The sequence below is a fragment of the Arvicola amphibius genome, chromosome 5 (assembly GCF_903992535.2).
Source record: "Arvicola amphibius chromosome 5, mArvAmp1.2, whole genome shotgun sequence".
In the NCBI taxonomy this organism is placed as follows: domain Eukaryota; kingdom Metazoa; phylum Chordata; class Mammalia; order Rodentia; family Cricetidae; genus Arvicola; species Arvicola amphibius.
The window spans coordinates 19,802,278-19,825,501 of NC_052051.1; the positions used below are offsets into that span (position 1 = coordinate 19,802,278).

General features: G+C 51.0%; 1 protein-coding gene across 1 annotated transcript; it reads right to left on the minus strand.

The window, feature by feature from the left end:
* Positions 1-7,740: 7,740 nt before the first annotated feature.
* Slc32a1 (solute carrier family 32 member 1) lies at positions 7,741-11,449 on the minus strand. Its single transcript, XM_038332180.1, has 2 exons — positions 11,060-11,449; positions 7,741-8,928 (listed from the first exon to the last, which is right to left on the minus strand). Exons 1-2 carry the CDS (start codon positions 11,447-11,449, stop codon positions 7,741-7,743), a joined length of 1,578 nt encoding a protein of 525 aa, XP_038188108.1.
* Between the last annotated feature and the right edge of the window lie 11,775 nt (positions 11,450-23,224).

A 23,224-nucleotide genomic window follows, 5' to 3' on the forward strand; every position in this document is an offset into this window, starting at 1 on the left:
CATTGTCTGATTGAACATTTGACTGAATTCCTGCCAGGCAGAGCTCCATCCTAGGAGGTTGCCCTCAAAGGCTGCTGACTGCCCACCGCTCTGCTTTCTGGAACTGCTGTTTGAGGGAGAGAGACCCTGCTTACCACTCCAACTCTCTTACTCTTCTCTCCTCTTTCCTCGAACAAGTACTTATGCGATGACGACTCCCGTTTTCAGTTTTCTTGATGGCTATATTTTCTTTCTTTTTTAAAGTTTAGCTCCACGTTTTAAAAGTTGTTTCATTTTCCATGACATTTTAAGAAACCAGAGCAACCCACTGTGTGGCACATACCTTTAATCCCAGCACCTGGGATGTGGAGGCAAAAGGGTCTAGAGTCTTAGAGTCATGGCCAGGCTGAGCTACACAGGGAATTGGAGCCAGCTGAATTATCTGAGATCCTGTCTCCGCCAACTTTTTTTTTAAAAAGCATTTTTAAAAAGAGAAATAAGTAAAAAGAGAGCCAACAAGATGGTGGAGCAGTTAAAGGCACCAACACCCTGACAACCCAAGTTCGATCCCCAGGTCCCACAGGGTGGATGAGGAGAACTGACTCCTGCAAGCTGTGGTCTGACCTCCACATTTCACATGGCTTGCAAACACACACACACACATGCACACATATGCACATGCACACACACACACACACAGAAAGAGAGAGAGAGAGAGAGAGAGAGAGAGAGAGAGAGAGAGAGAGAGAGAGAGAGAGAGAGAGAGAGACTTAAAGCTAAACACAGTATCGCTGAAACCCAGGTTGTAGCTTGTTTCATTCTTGGGCCATCGTGCATGCTTCCCATTTTCCAGGAAAAGCACCAATTTCTTGTACACTCATAGGTGCCTGCAGGTTTGACGGATGTTACTGGTTCAAATTCCCTGGCCCTTACTTCTGTTTCCTTACTGAGAACCTCTCAGGTGACTCTCTTTCCTGCCCAAAGTCTCCCAGTTTTCCTGAAAGTGCCTGGGTGACCTTCCAGATGTGCCCGCCAACAACTCTCTTCCTGAAATCCTTGAGGTCCTCTTGCTGTCTGTAGTTCTCGACCTTCCTAATGCTGTGACCCTTCAGTGTAGTTCCTCATGTATGGCGATTCCCAATCACTAAATTGTTTCATTACTACTTCGTAACTGCAATTTTGCTACTGTTATGAAACATAATGTAAATATCTGATATGTGACCCCAGAGGGGTCACAACTCACAGGTTGAAAACCACCGCCTTATGGAGACTTCCAAGTTTCTCTATCAGCACTGTTATCCTTGCAAGCTAATGCTCTCTCCTCTTTGATGTTTGTTGCTTGGGAGACCCAAGCCAGCATTTACTGTATGGTAAGGACTTAGGCTTAACAGCTTTGTGCTTAACAACTTCGTGTTTTTCTATGTAGCCCTTCTTTCTAGGGCCAGCCACACTATTTTTTATACCAAATATGCCATCCAGTACCATGTTGACTTTAGAATGTCCCCACTCCACACCTTCCTTTCCCACTGCCTCTCTCCCGAGAAGCATTTCTCTGCCAGGAGGCTAGACCACAACTTCATGCAAATCAACTAGCCACAGTCACACCACCAGAAGTCTTAGCCAGAAGCCTGGCCAGGGCGTGTGCTCCAGCTGCAAGAGAGATGTCATCCACCTGGCTTGGGAGATGAGCAGCACCTTCAAAGGTTGACACAGTGAGACAGCAGATGGCAGATGCCTCCCCTGTAGAAGACATACAGCCATGCTTTGTAGCCTTTAATTCTAGATTCTAGAACCTTCCCTAAAGCTTCTAAACTAGCATGTAGCAAGTCCCTAAATTACCACCTCATACATTTGCACCTTCACTAACCTGAACCCGGAGAGCCCCTCCTCTAAGGTCACTAAAGGAAGTCTTTGCACTGTGGGTTGGTGTTAGATCTCCTATCCTAGCTTCTCCCATGCTGATTAGCCAGTGTCCCTAAAAGCTACTGCTGAGAGTTCTCTTGAATTCTCAGTTGCCATTGGGAACCTCGTGAGCTTGAGGCCAAATGATCTGGTTCTCATTTTAGTCTCCGGGGCCTGTGCCAAGGCCTCTGTAACAAATGCCACTGGAGCCCTGGAAGGTTCTGCTAGGCACCGCCACCTAGGACAGCGGCACTTTGGCTCCTTACTGTTGATGCCTGGGCTCCGTATAACAGTTTCACTGGAAGTACCCAATAGTTACCACTGCTTCCCGGAACCTCCAGCTGGTGAAGGCCCAAGGATGACAATTCACACCCTCAGCTCCTCAAATATGCTCACTGGGGAACCTCTGCAGCTTCCGGTGGGCTGAACTCCAGGTTCGCAAAGGAGCACACCTGCCTATGATGGTCTGTGAGTTGATAATCATTTTCTGTCCTTCACTTCTCCGCTGTGCCACTGTCTCCCTAGCATTGACTCCCACATGTGCTGCTCCATTCAAAGACTTCAAATGTGACCCCTGCATCCTGGTTTATTGCAGAAGAACCCCGACTCCGGGCAGCCAAGCTTCCTGTGCAGTTGAGCTGCCCTTCTCTTTCCATCCCATTCTCCTTCATTTCTGGGTATTCTCCCCATTCAGCACCCTCTTCAGAGGCAGGCCCCGTTAGAACACCCCGTTAGCAAGCCCCTGCTCCACTGCTCTCTGAGAAGCTTCTTGGGTTTCCTTACCTCTGTGAATCAGGGATAAAGGATGTCCACACCTCCATGCCTGTCCCAAGGTGACATTTGTTCAGGGAAAAGAAACAGTCTTACCACTTCTTCCTTGAAGCCTGTTCCTCAGTTCCAGCACATCAGCCTATTTTAATTCCTACCTCTCAGGCTCCTTTTCACCAATCTCTTCTCTTCTTCCTTCGCCTGATCTTTAATTACTATTACCCAAAGGCCCTTGCCTAGGATTTTTGTTTGTTGTTTTTACATACTCCACTGGCTGATCACATATTTGTTTTCCCATAGCTTTGATGTAACAATGGTGCTGATAATCTTTGTAAATACAAGGATCTATCTATTAATTTACAAAACACATTTAGGTAAATTCTGTGTGTGATCTGTTAGTGAAGATGCAGTAGGGATCCAAGCAGAGAATACCTTCCCTGGCAGTTTACTATGCTTAAAGACTGTCGCCATGAAAGGGGTGTGGTGGCACATATTTGTTATCCCATTGTTCAAGATGTGCAGGCAGGGGGAGTTCAAGACTAGCCTTGGCTACATAGCAGGTTTAAGCCAGCCTGGACTAGGCTAGATTCTGTCTCAAATACTAAACAAGCCAGGCATGGTGGTGTATGCCTTTAATTCCAGCCCTCTGGAGGCAAAAGTAGAGAGGTAGCTTTGAATTCAAAGCCAGCCTGATCTGCATAATGAGTTCTAGGCCAGCTAGGGCTACACAGTGAAACTTTGTCCAAAAAAGAAAAAAGATGAAGAAGGAGAATGAGAATGAGAATAAGGAGGAGGAGGAAGAGGAGGAAGAGGAAGAAGAAGAGGAGGAGGAAGAGGAGGAGGAGGAAGAAGAGGAAATGGCAGTGGTTGCTATGGCTGCATCCTCCCATTTTCTTTCTTTTCATCCAGTGATCTAGCCACTAATCCTTTCCTTGGCTCCTCCACTGACTCATTTATCTGTCTACCCATCCTTCCTTCCATTCGCTCATCCACTTACCCATCTGCTCATTCATCCAATCACTGACATTTATGGAAGCACCCACCCACTTGTCCATCCATCCATCCATCCATTCATCCACCAACCCACTGCCTCAGTCTTCTTCATGCCAATGGTCCCAAGTCAATGACACATCAGGAAGAGGGGAGAAATTATAGTGGTTATTATCTCCGAACATCTGGGTGGAATGGGGACAAGTCTTTAAAGTACTTCCCATTTTATTCTGCTTTTTCCAGCCTAGCCAGAGTCTCTGAGTAGATACCTTGGGGGTTGGGGTGGGGGTGGTGGCACTACATTAGATTAAAAGTCTTGTAAATAAATGTCTTGCCTTAGATTTCCACAAAAGCAAACTGAGACAAAGACGCAAATGCAATAAATTTGCTTAGAGATCCCAGGCAGTCAAATAAAACATGTCTGATGAGCTACCAGATCCTTCTGGGATCTCTTTATAAGAGAGGTCTCAAGTCATTCCATCAGAGGACCAGAGACAGGACTCTGTAACTGGCTCAGTGTTGGAAATAACTCCTCAACTCCAAATTGTGTCTCCCAAGGTATCCTAGAAAGCCTGCAGGGAGAGAGGATGGCAGTTCAGGGGAGGCGCTGGCAGTGGCTTGGTGACGGTGGAGTTCTAAGGATGCACAGCTTTTGGTGACCTTGGGTGCATCCACCAGATGAAGGGATGACATAGACAATTGCTGTAGAGAGAGAGAGTATCTGTTCGGTTTACTGCTGTATCCTGGGGGATAACACTGTAGCAGGCACTCCATAGTTAGTAAGTAAATCCCTGGCAACCCCTGAAGCAGGAGCTATGCCACCTTGGCAATTCCTTTCATGTGCCCACCCCCAACCCCGCCATGCTTCCCTCACTAGACCAGAGGCTGCACCTGCCATTTCTCTTACAGTATCCTCAGTTTCTACGCTGCTCCCACCCCACCCATGTAGTTGGGCCCTCAGCACCGCTGATCATCTTCCTGGGTGCCTCTGGACAGAAGCCTGTTCCCCTTGGGGCCCCACGATGGGCAGAGGCACCCATAACGTCACTGTGGAATCCCTTGTTGACTTGGAAATGTTCAAGCCAGGTCTCTGGAGAGCTTTCCATGGCTTAGTTGTTCCCCTTGGACCTGTTTGGCTCCCTTCATCCCTCTAAGGTCTTTGAACAAGGAACATATCAGTCTCTGGGATAGGATGCAACATACAACAAAATACCCCATACTAGAGCATCAAGAGTTTGGCGAAATAAATCACCGAAGGCTCACTTTTGACAAACGATACTGAAGCAAAGCACTGGGGTGGGGAGGGAGAACAGAATTAACTCCAGGCAGTGAGGGTGGGTGAGAAGCAGTGGGAACTCGGAGACAAGCATCAAAACAGTGAAGAAGAAAGCCTCCTTGAGGGTCAGCAGCTCACGCTCTGACCACTGGGGAGGTGAGCCAGGGTCACTTCCAGACTCTGTGGCTGGCAGACATGGTCTTTGTGGTTCCTAAAGGGCACAAGACAGGTACACCAACTTATCTCTGCAGCAGATAGGGGCAGCTTATTAGAGTTAACAACACACGAAGTCAAGGGGTCAGGATTCGCAATAGGAACTGTTGGAAACCCTGGGTGTGTCGGGGTGGGGCTGATGCAGAGTCTTCATGTTCCTAGGCTGCTCTCCTAGGAAGCAGACAGCAGGGGTGAGTGCACTGTGGTTAGGGACTTCTTTGTGGTCTCTGTTCATGCACTTTGGAGAGAAGCAAGGAAATATGGAGCCGGATCCCATCTGCCTCCATTTCCCCCAGAAACCTGGATCCTAATTTGATAATTAGTGACCCACTCACTAGGGTGTAGAGTTCCATTTGTGACTCTAGGGGGCTCTATGCCAATGCCACCATCAGGATTTGCTCTTGGGGACCTGGACCCCTTCAAGTTGAGCCCAAAGATTGGAGCCAAAACCCACTGGAGAAATGCAAGCAAATCCTGGAGCTATCAGTTCCTGTCCCTACTGCTTGCTTAATCTCATTTGTCCTTTTACAGATAAAGACATAGCTGGCACAGTGGGACAGGACTACTGCCCCTGTATAGCCTTTTCTGAGCTGCAATGTGGGCTCTGAGTCTGAGCACACTCCTGGTCCACCGGGAAGCAGACACAAGGCAGGAGCATGGACACTCGGCACCCTCCTCCCCGGGTTTGGGAGACATCAGTGATCATGGAGGACTGGGAATAGAATTCTTTGATTTGTGCTGGGGCCTGAGCATAGCGCCACAGGGACAAAGGGAAATAAAGCAAGGAGACTGGGAGGGGGACAAGCATCTCAAACGGCCTTCTTAGCGCTGCTTGGTAGCCTACTCCCTCCTGCTCCGGTTCTGTGGCCACCTCTATCACAGGTGCATCTATGCCGTGGACACGCACACACATTTACTAAGGTGTTTGTGAGACACAGATACACTCTCCCTCCTCCCCCACTGCAGAGAGACTGGCACCCAGCTTAGTCATTAGATTCACTCTAGAAGCCTGCGCCTAGACGATGGCTCCTCCCACAATGAGGGGGCAGCCAACAGCAGACCAGCCCTCCAGCTCCTAACCTTTCCCAGCAGTCCCAGGCAAATGCCCTTCAAGGCAGCACGAAAAACAAAACACCACCCAGACCAGTACCTACCCCATTCCTTGGTTTGGATAAATCAAGCAATCACATTGGCAAGCTGTGCAGGGGAGTGGGGAATGGTCAATCCCTTTGGCATGGCTAGGAGGCTGGGGCGCTGGTGTGTGTGTGTGTGTGTGTGTGTGTGTGTGTGTGTGTGTGTGTGCTCCAAGCGTTTGTTGTAAATGGCCAATCCCTTTGGCTGGCTGCGTAAACCCCAGAGGGGGCTTGAGGTAGGGTGTTTTGGGGTATTAGGTACCTGAAAGACAATGGGTTTGGCGCCTGGTCCCAAGGGCCTGGAAATCCCACAACCCACTCCTGTATCCTTCTCCTCGCAGTTTGCAGCCCCTCAAGGGATTTGGGCTTTCGGTCCTTTGTTACCTGGCTTTCCCCTCTCCCTGAAATACGCCCCCTACTGTAAACTAGGAGTTTACTCTATTACCCACCTAAGCCCTAACCCTAAGAATCAAACATTTGTTCAGTAAATTTGCACCCTGCCCGCTTTAGGGTTGGAAGTTGAAAGAGTCCACCATATTCTCTATGAATTCCCCCGAATCCTAGCGGGAAGGGGTCCATTGGTTCTTTCATCCTGACATCGAACCAACTCAATTCTCCCTGGACCTTTTAATCACAATTGTTCCTTCCTCCCTCCCTGTTTTACTTTCTCAGAGCTGGGTGTCCCCACCACCTCCCTCCCACTTACCACCGCTGGGCAGCCGAACCGGAGGCCAGAAACGCCTTTGTTTCTTCTTTATTTGCGGATATAATTATTATGTACCGCACTCTAAATTAGAGATAGATTTTTTTTTCTGATATACATTTCATCTTATTCACCACGAGCACACCACACGCACAGTATACAGTTCCACAACCGGACACATTGCACAAGATGAGTTTGGGTTCCTGAAAACCGGCAGGCAAACAGGCTCCTGCCGCGGCTTCTCCAGAAGGAAGTCGCCTGCCTGAAATGGATTTCCCGACCAGCCTTTATGGCCGCAAGGTTGAAATGTCTAGGGCATGGGGAGCGCTCTTGCTGGAAATGGCTGGACGCTGTAGATTCCAAGCACTGGATGGCTGTGAAATGTCCCCCACCCACCCCCAAGGTCAAGTTTCCGAGCCGAGAGCTGCGTGCGCCCCTTTCCCCTCCCTTCCCACCCCTACCAGTGACTGGAGCCAAAGTTGGGGCGGAGGAGGCTCCAGGAAGGACAGAAAACATTCTCCACAAATATACTCTCCCTCCCCGCAAACCAGGGCGGTGTGGAATAGAAAGGACGACAGAAACGCAGACGCAGTGGACCTTGGATATCTATCCCCTCCCTCCCCTACCCCGTCCCCAATAATCAGCAACTAGGAACCAGAGGTGTTTAAAGCTCGGCCTCCCTAGTGCGGTGGTGCACGGGGCTGGGGGGTGGGGGAAGGAATGAGGGAAGGGATGGGGATAGGCGGGGCGGGAGCTAGAGGCAGGGGCCCCGCCCGCTAGTCCTCTGCGTTGGTTCGGTAGGCCTCGATGAGGCCCTCGAGTGAGTGCACGAAGCCGGACACGCTGCAGATGCCGCCGATGACGAAGATGGCCACATCGAAGAAGACCTGATGCCAAAGCAGCTTGCGCCAGAGCAGGCGCAGGTGGAAGAGGCTGGGCAGCAGGAAGCAGAGGCCGGCGCCGGTGAGACTGCCGGTGAGACCCATGAGCAGCGCGAAGTGCGGCACGTAGATGGCCATGAGCAGCGTGAAGACCACCAGCGCACAGCGCAGCGTCAGCCCCCACGACTTGAGGCGACCATCGCCTCCGTAGCAGGCAGGGAAGAAGGCACGGCTGCCTTCCTGGAAGAGAGACTTCTCCAGCACTTCGACGGCCGCGAAGAAGGGCAACGGGTAGGACAGCAGCGCCTTGGCCACCAGGAAGAGATTTACCACGGCGCGGATGGAACCGGGCAGGTTATCGGTGATGACTTCCTTGGTTTCGTCTGCCCAGGTGAGGTAGGCGACGAGCGCGAAGAGACCCTTGAGCACGCAGGCGGCGATGTGCGTCCAGTTCATCATGCAGTGGAATTCGCTGGGCTGCTGCATGTTACCTTCGAGGGAGGGCAGGAAGATCTGCGACGTGTAGCTGAACACGATGATGCCGATGGAGATGGGAAATTTCTTGACGTCGATGTAGAACTTCACCTTCTCCCAGGCCCAGTCACGCGCGCGCGAGAGGCAGTAAGCGATGACCAGGATGTTGATGACGAAGTGGGCCAGCGTGCACAGCAGACTGAACTTGGAGACGGCCTTGAGGTTCTTCAGGAAGGCGCAGGGCAGCAGCACGGCCGTAGCGATGATGGACCAGGACTTCTGCGACACGGGCAGCCCCGGGAAGCTATTGTACATGAGGTTGCCGCTCACCACCACGTACAAGATGCACGTCATCACCAGCTCGATGATCTGGGCCACATTAACCACGCGGCCACCCAGCGTGGGGAAACGGGGTGCACAGCACGCGTTGGCTATGGCCACATAAGAGTCCCGCACGCGCACCACCTCGCCGTCTTCGTTCTCCTCGTACAAGCATGCGATGAGGATCTTGCCGGTGTAGCAACACACCACTGCAGCAAAGATGATGAGGAATAACCCCAGGTAGCCGCCGTGGAGGATGGCGTAAGGTAGGCCCAGCACAAACATGCCCTGTGGTGCAAAGAGGCAACCAGATCTAGGAGCTCAGCCCAGGCAGCCTTGGAAAGGGACTGGGGGGTATAGTCCAAAACTTTCGCTAGGGGGAGCTAGGGGAGGAGGACTTGCTCCTAAGCGACCAGGTGAAAAGGATGGGGGACTGGGACGAATCCTCGTGAAAAGGGCCCGAAAGCAGAATCTGAGTGTTAAGTCAGAGGGAAAGCTAGTGCGGGGGGGGGGGGGGGGGGGATGGAGGAGTCTAAGGGTAGAGGGGAATACAGGAATCCTAGCTGATAGCTCCTGGGGATACAATCAGAAGAGGGGATGGAAAGCAGGGAAAGAAGGGCACTTTGAAAAGCTCCGAAGAGCCGGGTACCGGATTTAAGGTGGCCTGGAATGGGATGTTCATTAATGAGGTGTCTTAAGGGTCAAACTAGAGGAGTGGAGGCCGGGTAGAAAGGAACCGACTGAAACCCAAAAGAAGCCAGAAAGGAAGAAATATGCAGACACTTTGGCTAGACACAGGGCTTTGGGGAACTGAGAGGGAGTGGGAATATGGACTGGGAATCCTAGGTAAAGGCTGGAGTTGGGGCCGGGACGAGCCATAAGAAGGGTATTTTAAGTGGGATCTGCAGAGGGCATCAGCGTAAGGACACTTCCTACCCGGGAAGCTGGACCGCTGCTGCGGGAAACCAAAGCCGACAGGTCTCTAGAATCCGATCAGATGAAAGGGCCCAAACGGTGCAATGTCGTTTGTAATTTACATGGAGAAAAAAGCTAACGAAATACAAGATTCCCGAGGCCTGCCCACCTCCAGCCTACCTTTTTCCGGTTTAGAGAACGGAGCCATGAAAGACACAGGGAGAAACACCGGCAATCACGAAGGCCTGTAGGACTCCAACCCTATCCTGTATTCTTTCAATCTCCTGTCCCTGAGTGGGAAGTGCCACGGGTAGAGAGACACCTAAGCATCCCTCTGAATCTAAAGTCCAAGAAACCCAGCTGCCGTCTTCCACCCCTAAGAAACCTACGTTCTCTGTCTCAACGATTCAACACTCCAGAGAAGCTAGGGAGCCGAGACAAAGAGCCCAGGGGCTCCCAGAATCGAGGTTTCCTCCCTCCCAGAAGTTGGGGCCCATTAACCTCTGCCCGCTCCCGGGGTTGTTTTGAGAAATCCAAATCATTCAGCAGAGGAGTTCCGCGCTCCTGGTGGGAATGGGACTGGAATAGGGGTTGGGATTAGAGGTTACAGAGGACGAATTTGATGGCCTAGGGCAGTTCTCAGCCTCTGGAGCTGCTTGGCCCGAAGGTGGAGGAGGCGCTTGGGCTTCTACGGTGCAGCCGGGATTTCGGGCAAAAGGAGTCAATCTGCGCAGCTGCGTGGCACGGAGTCCTATGTGCTAGCCTGTTTGTCTCCAACAAAGCTGCAAGAGCCAAGTGGGTGCTGTGTCTGCCTGAGTGTGTGCTTGTGTGTGCATGCATTATAATCAAGCTAGAACATGGGCACTTGCTGTGTAAAAAGTATTGCTATTAGGGAAAGCCTTGAGGTGCACCAAGTACGTTCTCGGGTAACCTCGTCAGCTGTAAATCGATGCATGTCATGTGCCTATTTGTTCATAGGGAAGGGGACCGAGGAGACAGACGTGTCTGTCTCTGTACGTCTGCACGATTTCTGCGTGTGTCCGGAGGAGGAGACTCCCAGCTCAGCTCTCCCTCCCCCCCCCCGCCCCCTCCCCCTATCTCCTCCGGAAAATGCAGCTGTGACTCCATTCCGCAGCCCAAGGCAAACTGTCCCTTCCGATCCTGGTTTTCTTTCTCCCTCCCACCCCCACCTCCGCCCCAAGCCCTTTCCCATTTCTCCAGCTTTTGCAGGGTCTCTAAATTTGTGCCCCCCCTCTCCCCGCCCCAAACCTCAGCCAAGTTGTCCTGCAGTAAGGGGAGGCTATGTAGAACTGAACAGGACACCACCTGGGGGCGTAGATCCCCACACAGCTAGGAAGGTCGGAGAAGAGGAGATAAATTCTCCAGTCCTGGGAGGAGCGGGCATTGAAACCTAAACCTCTGCGGGGTTCGTGTGGGAGCAGAGTCTGGCAATCACCGCTCAGGTGGGGGTGGTGACAGTAAGAGCTGGGAATCCCGCGCTCACCTGAATGGCGTTTGTCACGTTCCAGCCCGCCTCCCACGCCGTGATCTTAGGCTTGTCATGACCCCCAAACTCGCCACCAGCTCCCACGGCTTGGTCCTTGGAGCCAGACGGTGGCAGAGGAGCGCCGCCGCGCTGGTAATGGATGTCTCCTTCGACGGGCGGCTCGGCGCCCTCCTCTCCGCAGGGCTCGCCTTCTGATTTCAGGATGTCCATCTGCAGGCCTTGGCGATGCTCAAAGTCGAGGTCGTCGCAGTGCGCGAAGCCCACCGCCTCCTCATCCGTAGCCGCCTGAAACCCCATCCTGGCAAACATGCCGCTCACCTTGGCCTGGGACTTGTTGGACACGGACGTGGCCACATTGGTCAGCTTGCTGCGGAGCAGGGTAGCCATGGTGGCGATGGGGCAGGAGGAAAGGACAGAAGGGTCTGGGGATGCGGCAAGCTCGTGTTAAGGCAGCGAGGGCCGCTATCTCCGCTGGCTCTTGGCGCGGCACCCCGGGGCGCTCTGGCTCATGACCCTCGCGCCCTGCGTTCGAGGCTGGCTTCGGGAGTGATAGGCTGGCTCTCGGTGGGACCGGCCCGAGAGGTGACGAGTGCTCTGCAGAGCTGGCGCGGGTGCCTGCTGGGCTGCGGAGGGCGGCGGCGACGGCGGCGTCAGAGCAGCTACGCGAGGCTGGCGCGGCGCCCCCACGCGGGCGCAGCCCAATGCGCTCGCACCCCTCGGAGTCAGGCGGTGCGTGGGCGGAGGGCGGAAAGGGGATACTGCCCAAGCCGGGGGACTTGAGGTGGGGGCTGGGAGGAGGGAAAGGGGCCACGGAAGGTTTCGGAAGTGTGATAGGGGCTGGAGAGAGGCACCCTTGGGAAGGCGGTGAAAAGGAGCATGGGGAGGTGTGGGTGGGGAGCCCCCCAAGTGCTGCATTTCTGGAGGAGGTGCTAAGCGGGCTCCCTGGCCCGTCCCACCTCGTCGCCGCCGCAAGGAGGGAGGAGTTCAGTGTGGGCTGGTTATTGAGGTCCTCCATCCCCAGACCAACCCTCCAGAGTCCCCCAAGAAGTTCGGACCCAGAACTTCTGGCTTGAAGTCCGGATAGCCATAAGGACAGTTGCCGGTCTTTAGCGGAGCCGGGGGGCTGTCTGTCTCCCTGCCATCTATTACGCGCTCTTAAATCTCGTCGCAAGTCCATCTTGGTGACAGAAGTGATCGTCTTGGATCACTTTTAAAGACGTTCAGCCCCGGACAGGACCACCTAAGCCGTTTCTGCCGTCCAGGGATGCCACGATGGAAGCGGGTAGCTCGCCACCAACTGCTCTCCAGATGCGCGCAGAGTGGAGGCAAAAGGCTGCCAGTTCGCTCTTTTCCTTTCTCTCTTTCTCTTATATGGAGACTTGGAAGGAGCAGGACTCAAAGGATGCCTCTCGGTAGCAAAGGCAGGATGGAGGAAAGGCGGGCTTCACGGTCCGGCGAACCAGGGCGCAGATACACGGGTGCGCTCGGCCAGGCTCAGATCACCGCCCCCTGGACTGTGAGAGCTTGGATGCTTCTGTTGAGTGTGCTTCGGTTGCGTATGTGTGCGAGCACGAAGACCAAAGAGATCCAGAGACAAAGACATCGCATCAGATACCGCTGTGGGTCGGCGCTGTGTGAACTCTGAGCGTGAGGTTCGGTAATCGTGTGTGTTCCGTGTGTGGATTTGTGCGCAGTGGAGACTCGGTGCGGAGCTGGTGTTCCTGAATGGAGTTGCCTGCGTGTATGCTGGCGTGAGTCCCTTTGTAGTCTCCATGAGGTGCGGGTCGGCTGAGGCTGTTCCGTGTGGATCCCTGCCTATGTCCTCAGCTAGGTTCTTTCTCTAACTCCAGAGGAATAAACCACGGGATGTAACCTACAGCAGTCCTAGCATAGATAGCGTTGTCACTGGGCCTACGAAAGCTGAAAGAAATGATAATGACCCCCCCATGTCCCCTCTGAAGACTCGTTCTTCCGTGGGAACCCCAGTCTCTCCGTCCGCTGCAGTATTTTTAGATTAGCCCAGGTCAGCGCACAAGTAGGGCGGCCTCAGGGCTTTGACCAGCGAGTAGGAGCTGCCAGGACTAGACGGGCTACCCTTAGCCCCTCCCCCTTCAACTCAAGCACCTCTTGGTCTCTGACAGAGGTCTCTCTCCCAGGTCTCTCTACGCGTCCCCTTCCCTCACACATGCCCACGGGAAAAAAAAAATCCACTTCCTGCCAAACCAAGATCAAACCCTTCCCCCCAACATGGCGAATTCTGGCCACCTCCAGCCATTTGAAAGAAGCAAAGACAGGACAGAGATTCCTTCCTGGTAGGTACACGGACATCCTCCCTTCCAAAAAAGCTTTGAACAGAAGGGACCCTCCAACCCAGAGGTTTGCCCTACAGATTCCTCCCTACAAGGGTTTCCATCCCTTCCTGGTCTCTTCTTCCTGGAGGAATTCCTCCGGCCCACCTGAAGTATGCAGGCAGAGGGACCTAGTGTCTTTGCGGTCACCTCTTGTGCCCTTCAACACACACTGTAAGATAGTGACGGATGCCTTCCTTGACAAGCAAGTCCAAAGCACTTATCTTCTCTTTTGTTTTCTTTACAGTGATTATTATTATTATTATTAATTATTATTATTGTTATTATTATTATTATTGGGACAGAGTGGGCTGTCGGGTTCATTGGTGAGAAACGAGGCCATTTATTTATTCACTCGTTTTTTTTCCATCCTTGCTGTGTCTGGCTATTGTGCTGGAGTTACCAGAGCAAGTGTGGTCCCCACCTGCACTCCTCACCCCAATTCCCAGCTCTGAGATCTAATTTTGAGGGACCACTTGATTTATCCTGTCCTTCAAATATCTGTCCAGACAGAGCCTCTTTTCATCCCTAATTTTACAGATAAGCAAACCCTCATCCCTGTAATGTATTGAAGTGTCCTACTCAAGGTCATCCAGAATCTAAGGGGAAGCCAGCCTAGAACCCAGGGAGCTAGTCAATTCCCCCAGAGAACCTTCCCCTGTGTAAACCTTCATCGCGTCTCTCGGACTGTTGTTGAGTCTTTGATCCTTCATTGCCCAGAGATGAAATCTGAAATCAGATCTTAGCTCCTCTGGTTAAAATGGGCTGTGAGCAGCAGCTGGGAAAGACCTCCTCTTCCTGCTGTTTGCAGTGAATGCCTCTTCTCAGGCTGGAAGTGGCTATAGCAAGCTCCAGAGCAGCCTGTCATTCACGGGGTAATCCTGCTTCAATCTATCCCAGACGAGGGTGTTGGCCTGCCCTTCCTAGTTCCTCTTATTCTCATTTTCTCATCCCTTCCGTGTGAGATCAGCCTCATATAACTATTCAGAGAATTCAGAAAACTCTTGTGTATAAACTACTTAATGTGTGTTTCATAGCTAATATGTGGCAGCCGTTGCCACTGCTCTTGTTATTGTACCCAGCTGCTACTTATTGTTGTCTGGGGCGTGGGTGTGCATACAGAAAGCATGTGGCTGAGTCTGAGAGTCTGAGCAAACTGGGCTAGGACACTTTTTGACTCAGCCCCGCCTGCCCCTTCCAGTTCTGAGCTGGCCTGGGGATAAGGGAATGGCAAGAAAGAGGGTGGAGGGCATGGGACTGAGCCAGCTGATGGTGAGTTAAGCTGGGCTTTAGTGAAGCCATTGGACTCTAGATTATTCTGCATGGCTTTTCTTGGGCGCCCACTATGAGAGGACTCTGCATGGGCTATGACCCTTAATAGAAACACAGCACATATGCAAACAAGCTCACACATACATACTCATTCACACACTCATAAACACATATACAATGGCAAACCAAGTGACAGAAACATGGAGAAGATGAAGTCCAACCTACAGGTTCAAGTACATTGGCAGACTCATGCAGATGGACAGAGCAACTGACAGAACTACATACAGATCAAGGACAGACCAGCACACACACAATGCAAGATTTGTACCAAGACTGGCCCCATACAAAGAAACCAGACCCTGAGGAGTCATTCTTCCAGGCAGGTAACAGGCTTAGACACATACAACACAAGGGTAGATACAAACATGGAGAAACATACATAAGCAGGCTCCCAGAAATGAGGACACATGATTCACACTGAAAACACCACGCAGGAGCATCCTTAGGTGACCACTGATTGTAAAGAAGCGAGAACAAAGGAGAAGACAAAAAGAGACGGGAAGGGAAAGAGTGCCAGGCAGCAGGACACAGGCAAGGAGGCTGAGGTGCCACAGTTTTCCCCTCTGACCCCCAAGTCCAGTGACTAAGAAATGGGGAGGGGGATTTGTGGTGAGGGAACTGAAGCTGTAGCTACCCTGTCTGGGGATGGGTACCTTCTCCTAGGGCCACTGTGGGGTCCCTCTGCCTTGAGGGAACCTGGAATTCCGGACAGAGTATAGACAGAAGCTCCCAGGACTCCTAGGAAGCCAAGGATCAGGGTTCTGGGGCCCAGATAAAGTGTGCCTCCTTTCCTGATACATGGGCACCATGAGTCATTGAAGCTTTTCAGGATCCAGGGAGTTAAATGTCTGCCCAGCAGAGATGGAAGCCACTTTGGGGGAAGAGGTAGGGTTAAAAAGAACTGGGCTTATCTCCCGGAGCAGGCAGTGACATGGGGGAGGGAGGCCTGGAGCCCTTGAATTAATGGCCTGGAAAGCCATCATCATGAGCATCATTTCGGGGCTGAATGATCACAGACAGACCCCCCTTTCCCCGCCCCCACTGTGGCTCAGAGCTCTCCTTTGCCTTTTCTCTCTGTGAGCCTTTTCCTGCTGAGGGACAAGGCTCTGATACCCTGCAATTGAAGCATCCTAAGGTGTTTCTCACAGCAGAAAGGAGCCGAGCGGGTTTTGCCCAACAGTAGAACGCAGTTTCTCCATGCTATGTGCACAAGCACAAAGGAGGGACTAGACAGCCAGGTAGAAGGCCAGTGGACAGTGCACACAGAGAACAAAGATCCCGACTTCTGCCTTCCATGGTACAAACTAGAGGGTGTATGAGCTGCCTTTGCTGGCTCAGGGTACAACACATTCAAGTACTTTAGTGACTGTAAACCTAGAAGGCTCCTTTGCTGAGGTGGTGACATATCCTCTCCTGGGGACATCCAAGCAAAAGCTGAATGTCCTATCAGGGACCATGCCCAAGGGATACTAAATTTCATTGACTGTTGGGCTTCTAGATTCATGCTTTCTGTGCTGAGAGTTTTGAAAGCAACCAGGAAGCAAGGGACATGTGGGCACACTCCTTACCCTTGGTAGCCCTGAAAGCCACAGGAAGCTGCCCAGAATTGAAGGAAGAACCCTGGACCTGGTTGGTGGATAAGACCAAATGATGTCTTGTGAAAACACAGCCTTTCTGTCAAGTCTGTGGTGTGGGGTGTGTGTGTGTGTGTGTGTGTGTGTGTGTGTGTGTGTGTGTGAACATAAAAACATGTCATCCTTATTTCTTGCTGTCTCCCATACACTGCACTAATATTCATTTTGGGTTGCTCTAAACCATACAAGAAACAATATCTAATGGCCTAAGTCTGGTCTTCAATTCTGACTTCTGTAACTCCTGGATGTAGATGTGGCTTCTATGTTCACATTCTCTTCTGTGTCCTGAAAGCTAGTTATATACACACATACCAGACATGACTCGTATTGAAACAAGCTTGGGGAACATGATCAGATCCAGGGAGTTCCTTTTGGAACCCGGGCTCACCACATACAACTGAGAGACATCATGATAGAGGCTCTGGTCCCAGCAAGCCTATGTGACAAGGACCCTGGACTCCAGGAGCTCAGAAGCACTATGGTCTGGCCTCCTATACCCCTGGTCCTGCTGGGGCAGAGTTAGTCTTTATTGGGGGCTGTGGGTGTGCTTGGTACTATTGAAAACTCTCTCTGGGGATTTTCCCCTACTGTCACAAGGTGAGACATTCAAATACGTCAGCGACTGTCTATCTCTTCGTGTTCTTCTGCCAAGGTTGTCCTCGACCACCACAGTTGGTTTTAAAGCAACACCTGCAGAATTGGGCACAGGGAGATGACACTGGATCGTTAGTGGCACCAACAAGGGGAAAGGGAAGGCAGAGAAGGAAAATGATGGGGTGAAGAGAGTGTTATTGAGGCTGAGGGAGTGGCCCTTGCTTCAGCTAGAAGCTTCTTTGGTCAGCCTATATTGGGCTTGATGGGCATAAGCAAATGGGAAATGGATTTGAAGCCTAGCCTGGGCTACATAGTGAAATTCTATTGCAAAAATTAAAAAGAGAGGGGAGGCAGTGAGATGGCTCAGTAAGTAAAATTGCATAAAAGAATTTTTCTTAATTTATTTATTTTTATTTTATGTGCACTGGTGTTGGGTCCCCTGGAACTGGAATTACAGACAGTTGTGAGCTACCATGTGAGTGCTGGGAATTGAACCTGGGTCCTCTGGAAGAGCAGTCAGTGCTCTTAATCTCCGAGCCATCTCTCCAGTCCCCCACATAAAAGAATTTACCTGATGATCTGCATTTGATTTCTAGACCTCAAGTAGGAAAGAGTTGTCTCCCTGGATCATCCTCTGATCTCCATATGTCTGTGTATACTAGCACACACACACACACACACCATACAAACACACATTAAAAGTTATTACATAAATCCCAAACAAAACAAACAAGGACAAGGCTGTAGCTTGCCTTGCATACACAAAGCCTGCATGAATGGGGTGTGCTATGACCTTCCTCTGCCAGACCCTAGCAGCTCAGGGACCAAGGCAAGGGTTCTTCTCAATCACAGCCCTGTGGACATCTGATGGGGCCATAGTCCCCTCTCCAAACCCAACCCTGGTGAGTCAATGGTCTGAGAATTCAATCTGGAAGCTTCTACTAGAAGCTTCTTACAGTTGAAAGCTAGAGTTAGTTGATATCAAACATAACATTTAGGGCTGATAAGATGGCTTTGTGGGTAAAAACGCTTGCTGGGCAAGCCTGGTAACCTGAGTTTAATTCTTGAACTCCACAATGGAAGAAACAGCTCTACTCTTGAGCTCTCCTCTGTCCTTCACACATGCACTGTGGCATGGGTGCCCTCCCTTTGTCTCTCTGTCTCTCTCTAACACACACACACACACAAAACTAATAAGAAGTTTTAGCTAGCCTGGCCTACAGAGTGAGTTTCAGGCCGGCCAGAGCTCACAGAGAAACCCTGCCTCAAAAAATAAAAATGTTTTAATATTTATTATTTGATGTGTATGGATGTTTTGTCTGAATGTATGTCTGTTCACCACACACTTGCCTGTGTCCTCAGAGGTCAAAAGAAGCATCATATATGCCCTGGAACTGTAGCTACAGTTAGTGAACCACATGTGGGTGCTGGGGGCTGAATCCAAATTCCCTGCAAAAGCAGCAAGTGCTTCTAACCTCTGAGCCACCTCTCCAGACCAATAAAATAACTTTAAGTAATAGTAAACGTTAACTCTCTACTAGGTCAAGACTAAATGCCAAATCTGAGTTATAACATCATCAAGTCTCATAACATTGCCTTGAGTGTGGATAAGTTTCCTGTCCACTTTGCAGATGGGGGCACCGGAATACAAGATTAGGTGACTTTCCCAGTGCTTCACAGAAAGGTAGTGGCGGATCTAAGATTCAAACCCAAGATCGGAACAGCTCTCATAGTCTTGGTGCTTCAAGCGAGTCTGCCAGGAGGAGCTTTGGTTTCAGGGCTCCAAGAGGGGTCTACAAACCTAGGATGACTCCCTCTGCCCCAAACCATCAGCTCTAGAGCAATTCTACCTGCATTGACTCTGTGATGCTCAGAGAAACTTGAAGACATCTGGCCTCAGTGGGTGGGTCTTATGTCTTGGGCTTTCCAACTTCAAGAACACAAGGCTCTTCCCACAGGGTAGCTTAGATCCCTGTGCCTGCTGAAGGGTCCTGAGGTCCTTGCTGGTTCCTAGAAAAACATGTGTGAGCTCATCCTGAGAATTGTCCAGTTTCCTATTTTATATCGAAAACACCTACCAGCAGATTCTAAATCTTTAGGGTGGCCCAATCCTGCTTTATTTGTCACAGGTCTTATGACAAAAAAAAAACCAGAGGGGGTCCAAACACAGAAACACAGGGAACTGTAGACACCGGGTGAGTGGAATTTAATTTCAGCGGCACCCCCATCCATCACATTGCATTAATTGTGTTAATGAATTTTCTGATTTCAAAGCTCTGTTTTGCAGTATTATGTTGTATTTGCATTTTTAGTTGTATGTTGCAAAAAGGATAAGATATCTGTACCCAGCTTTCAGTGTGTGCCTATTCCAGTAACATTATAATAAAGATAATGTGTCAACTGTTGGAAAGCAGCTGTGGATTCTCTCCCCACTTATAACTGGCTTGTGTGTTAGTTGAGTGTGAGAAGCATGCATTTAATTCGCTCTGACCAAGTAGAAAATAAGCTGCACACACTGGTGCCCCCCACTGCCCCTGCCACCTGGACGGGTCTCCATCCTCCATTCATCTCCCCCACTGCTGCCTTCGAGGGGAAGTATGACAGCATAATGAACAGTTGTACGACGTGCTATAAAAAGGCAATTAAGGGAACTATCAGACTGGGACAAGCCAGTGTGACCTGGTTAATAGCTCTGAGCTCTGAGTGGGGCCGTGGGGAGGTCGGGCTGAAGGAGGGGGAGGGGCTTGCTGTTTACAGCGAGGGGCTGAAGTTGTTCCAGCAACTGTCAGGGCAGCTAAGGGCACCTGGCTGCCCTCATGACCGCTGGGTCAAGGGACAGCCCTAGGGTCATGTTGGTTGAGAGCAAAGCTCTACAGTCACCCTCATTGCTGCTGATGTCCTTCTCCTGAGCAAGTGGCCCCTAGTCTCTTGGCTCCAGTTTCCTCTTGTGTTAAACCGGGTAATCATCCTGGAACTATGCCCCAGCAATGAAGAAAGGATGCGTTCACTGTCTCTGTTTGCTGTGCATGTGTGTGTCTTCACCCACGCGGGTGTGTGGAGGCAAGAGGGTGACATCAGGATATCTTCTTCAGTCATTTCCTAGGATTGCTTTTTGAGACAAGGTCTAGAGCAGCAGAACTTACAGAATGAACATATCTCTCTCCATATGTATCCACATGGATATATATGGATCTGAAGAAATCGGCTCTAATGCCAGTGAAGGAATGGACTCGCAAAGAAAGAGCGAGCAGCAAAGAGCACGAGCTTCCTTCTTATATCGTCCTTATATCGGCTTCCAGCAGAAACTGTGTCTAAGATTAAAGCTGGGTCTTCCTGCCTCAAGATCCAAATCAGAATCGTGTGTCTTCCTACCTCAAAAGTCTAGATTAGAAGTGGATTCACCCACTTCACACCAAATGAAATAATCTTACATAGGCGTGCTCTCCATTTCTGGATTGTAGTTCATTCCAGGTGTAGTCAAGTTGACAACCAAGAACAGCCATCCCAAGGTGTCTTTCCGAACCTAGAATTCACTGTTCCAGCTAGATTGTCTGCCCAGCAAGTGCCTGGAATCCACCTGTCTCTGCTCCGCAGCATGGAGTTACAGGCATGTGATGTCTCTCTCAGATTTTTACATAAGAGAACTGAATTCAGTTCTCAGGTTTGCATAGCAAAACACTCTAGCCAGTGAGCTGTCCCTCCAGCCCTGGTGTGTGTGTTGGGGCGGGGGATTATTGTTGAATGGCAGTGCAGGAAGTTGCCCATAGCATCCAAAGGAAGTTGGGTAGAGGTTTTCTGTGGTGTTACAGTGGGGTTCTCCAGTTCAATACAATCTCAGTTTGTGGTGGCTTCAAGAGGCTAATCGGCTCATCTGTGTCCTTCATCATACCCAGGATGTGAGCTCTCTGAGATTTCCTATATTCACCCAGGGGTCATTTATTTCCTCTTAGAACCCTTTGTCTCACATCCTCAACCCCCCAGTCCCTGCTGCCTCCCTGTTCCCGGCTTGTTGCTCACTTTCAGCCTAAATGCCCTGCAGTACGGGCTCAGCGAGAAACACCCACACTTGCCCTAATGCCTGCTTCACTTGGCTTCCTAGCACTGGTGGGAGGAGTGATGGCCTTCCTTCCCTGGAGGACAGGGACTCACCTCTTGATCCGTGGTAAGTACTAGTTATCATTTAGATTGCAGGACTTTGGGTTTGTATTTAGTATGCAGCTCATGCTGGCCAGAGAATAAGTGTTCGGTAACCGTCTTTGACTGAATTGGTGAAGGAAACTTCACCTGGGTCCTGTTTGTCTTCTATCAGATCTCCGAACCTGTTACCCATCAGTCCTAAAGGGACATGATCCTGCCCCGGCATTGAGAGATGTGCACCGTACTTGGAGTAGCCCTCACATGTCCCCCGCGCCTTCTGTGTCTGAATCTCTCAGAGCTGGGAGGGGGCGCTCCAGTCTCCTACCACACACGTTCATCTTAAATAGGAAGCTAGTGTGCACGGGGGTCCGCACAGTCCCCATCCCCCACCCTCGCCCCTGCTGCTGCAGATGGAAGTGGCTCTGACAGGCAGCCCAGTGACAAAGGAGCAATCAGCAGTCATTAGGGCTCATTTAAGGACAGCTCGAGGATTGCCTGAAAATCCCAGCATGCTTCTCACTCCAGATGAAGAGGGTCTGAGTCCCTGGGCTCTTTCTCTTCAACACCCACCCCGGAGGAGGGCTGTGCCAGGCAAGTGACCCAGGGCTTTATCACCCTGAGGCCTGTGTGCTGGCATCTTGTACCACTGCAGGCTGCCTCTGTGGACACAATGCTACTCAAACCCAAATTTGGTCCTCATCATGAAGCCGATCAAAGAGGCGGCTCTCCACAGGTCTGTGGAGAAACCACAGTGATGACAGCCAGGCAAAGACCAGAGGGGGCACCAAGCACTCACTGGAAGCATAGTTTACGTGAGGCTGGGCTTGGGGAAGTGGGAATGAATCCCTAAGTCACCCAGCTCTGTACTTCAGCAAGGCTTGCCTTTTATCCTCTCCCCTGCTGGGATATTTTCCTCTTCCTTTGGGCCTCCTATCTTATCCAGGGAGTCTTGCTGGACCGTCCAGCTCACGGTGGTCTGTAGAAATGTCTTCTGCCTTTCTCCTGACACGAACTGCCTTTCAGGGCATGCGTGTGGGCTTAGTCTGTGTTCTTGCCAGTGTTTGTCATAGACTGTTCTCATAAATCAAGGATTCTTCCCATCTAATATGCTGAGTGTCCCGTGTGCATCACCTCATTGTACCCTCAACTTCAGCCACTAACTCCAGTCCAAAGGAGCATACCTGAAGGGATCTGGAGCTTCCATGGCACTGCAGGAAGGGCAGAGGCATCATGGCTTTAGGGGAGCTGGGGCCAGAGCCCCTCTCTGCTTCTCTCTGATTACAAGAGGCTGGACCAGAACTGGATGCTTGGCCCTAGCTGGCCAGACTCAAGACAAAGAGACAGCCATGCCCGAGATATGGGGTTTGGGAATGGTTAGCACTGAGTTTGATGTCTTACTAAGACAAGCAGAAACAGATCACCCTGAGGTCCCAGAGCCTGGCACATCAGTGCTCTCAGTGACACCTGATATCAGGGCATGACCCCTGCAGGACTACTGGGAGCCTCTTGACAAGATGTTGGCTCTTCCATTGCTTCTGCAGGTGGGAGTGGGTAGGATGCAAGGAAATCAGGGGCAGGGGGTTTCTGTTTTGCTGCTCAACCTCCATTGTATTCAGGTGTTCCCTCTTTTCCTCTCCACCCTCTTTCCTAGGGTGGCCTCTGCCCTCCCCACTGAGGTCTTTCATGATGTCTTCATCTCTAACAGCCACCGCCATCTCTGCCCCTCAGCCACCATGGGAGCACATCCAGGGACCACAGGCAACACACAACAGAGATGTATAGTATAGGAAAATGACTTTGAAAAGCCAGAGGCTCCTGGGAATCCATCTAATGCTCCTGATCCAAGATCAATAGGTGAGGAGACCCCCCAAGCCCATAATTAGCTTGAGTGCTTGAGGAGAGGGAATGGATGGAGGTATTCACTCAGTGTCCCCAGTGAGCAAGCAAGGGAGACAGCCTCTTACTTAGCCTTTTCCCAGAGCAGAAAGTTTCCGTGTTCACTCCTTTTCTAAATTCACTTTTATTTCATGTGGCTCAGAAATGCATGCATCTATGTATGTTCATGGAATGAAATGCAGAATGTATCTATGCATGTACATGGTATGAGACGCATGATG

Bases quoted from the DNA above. Each gene is read 5' to 3' on its own strand.
- Slc32a1 (XM_038332180.1), bottom strand. From the start codon at position 11,449: ATGGCTACCCTGCTCCGCAGCAAGCTGACCAATGTGGCCACGTCCGTG. The intron at 8,929-11,059 runs GTGAGCGCGGGA...TTTGCACCACAG, and splicing joins ACGTGACAAACGCCATTCAG to GGCATGTTTGTGCTGGGCCT.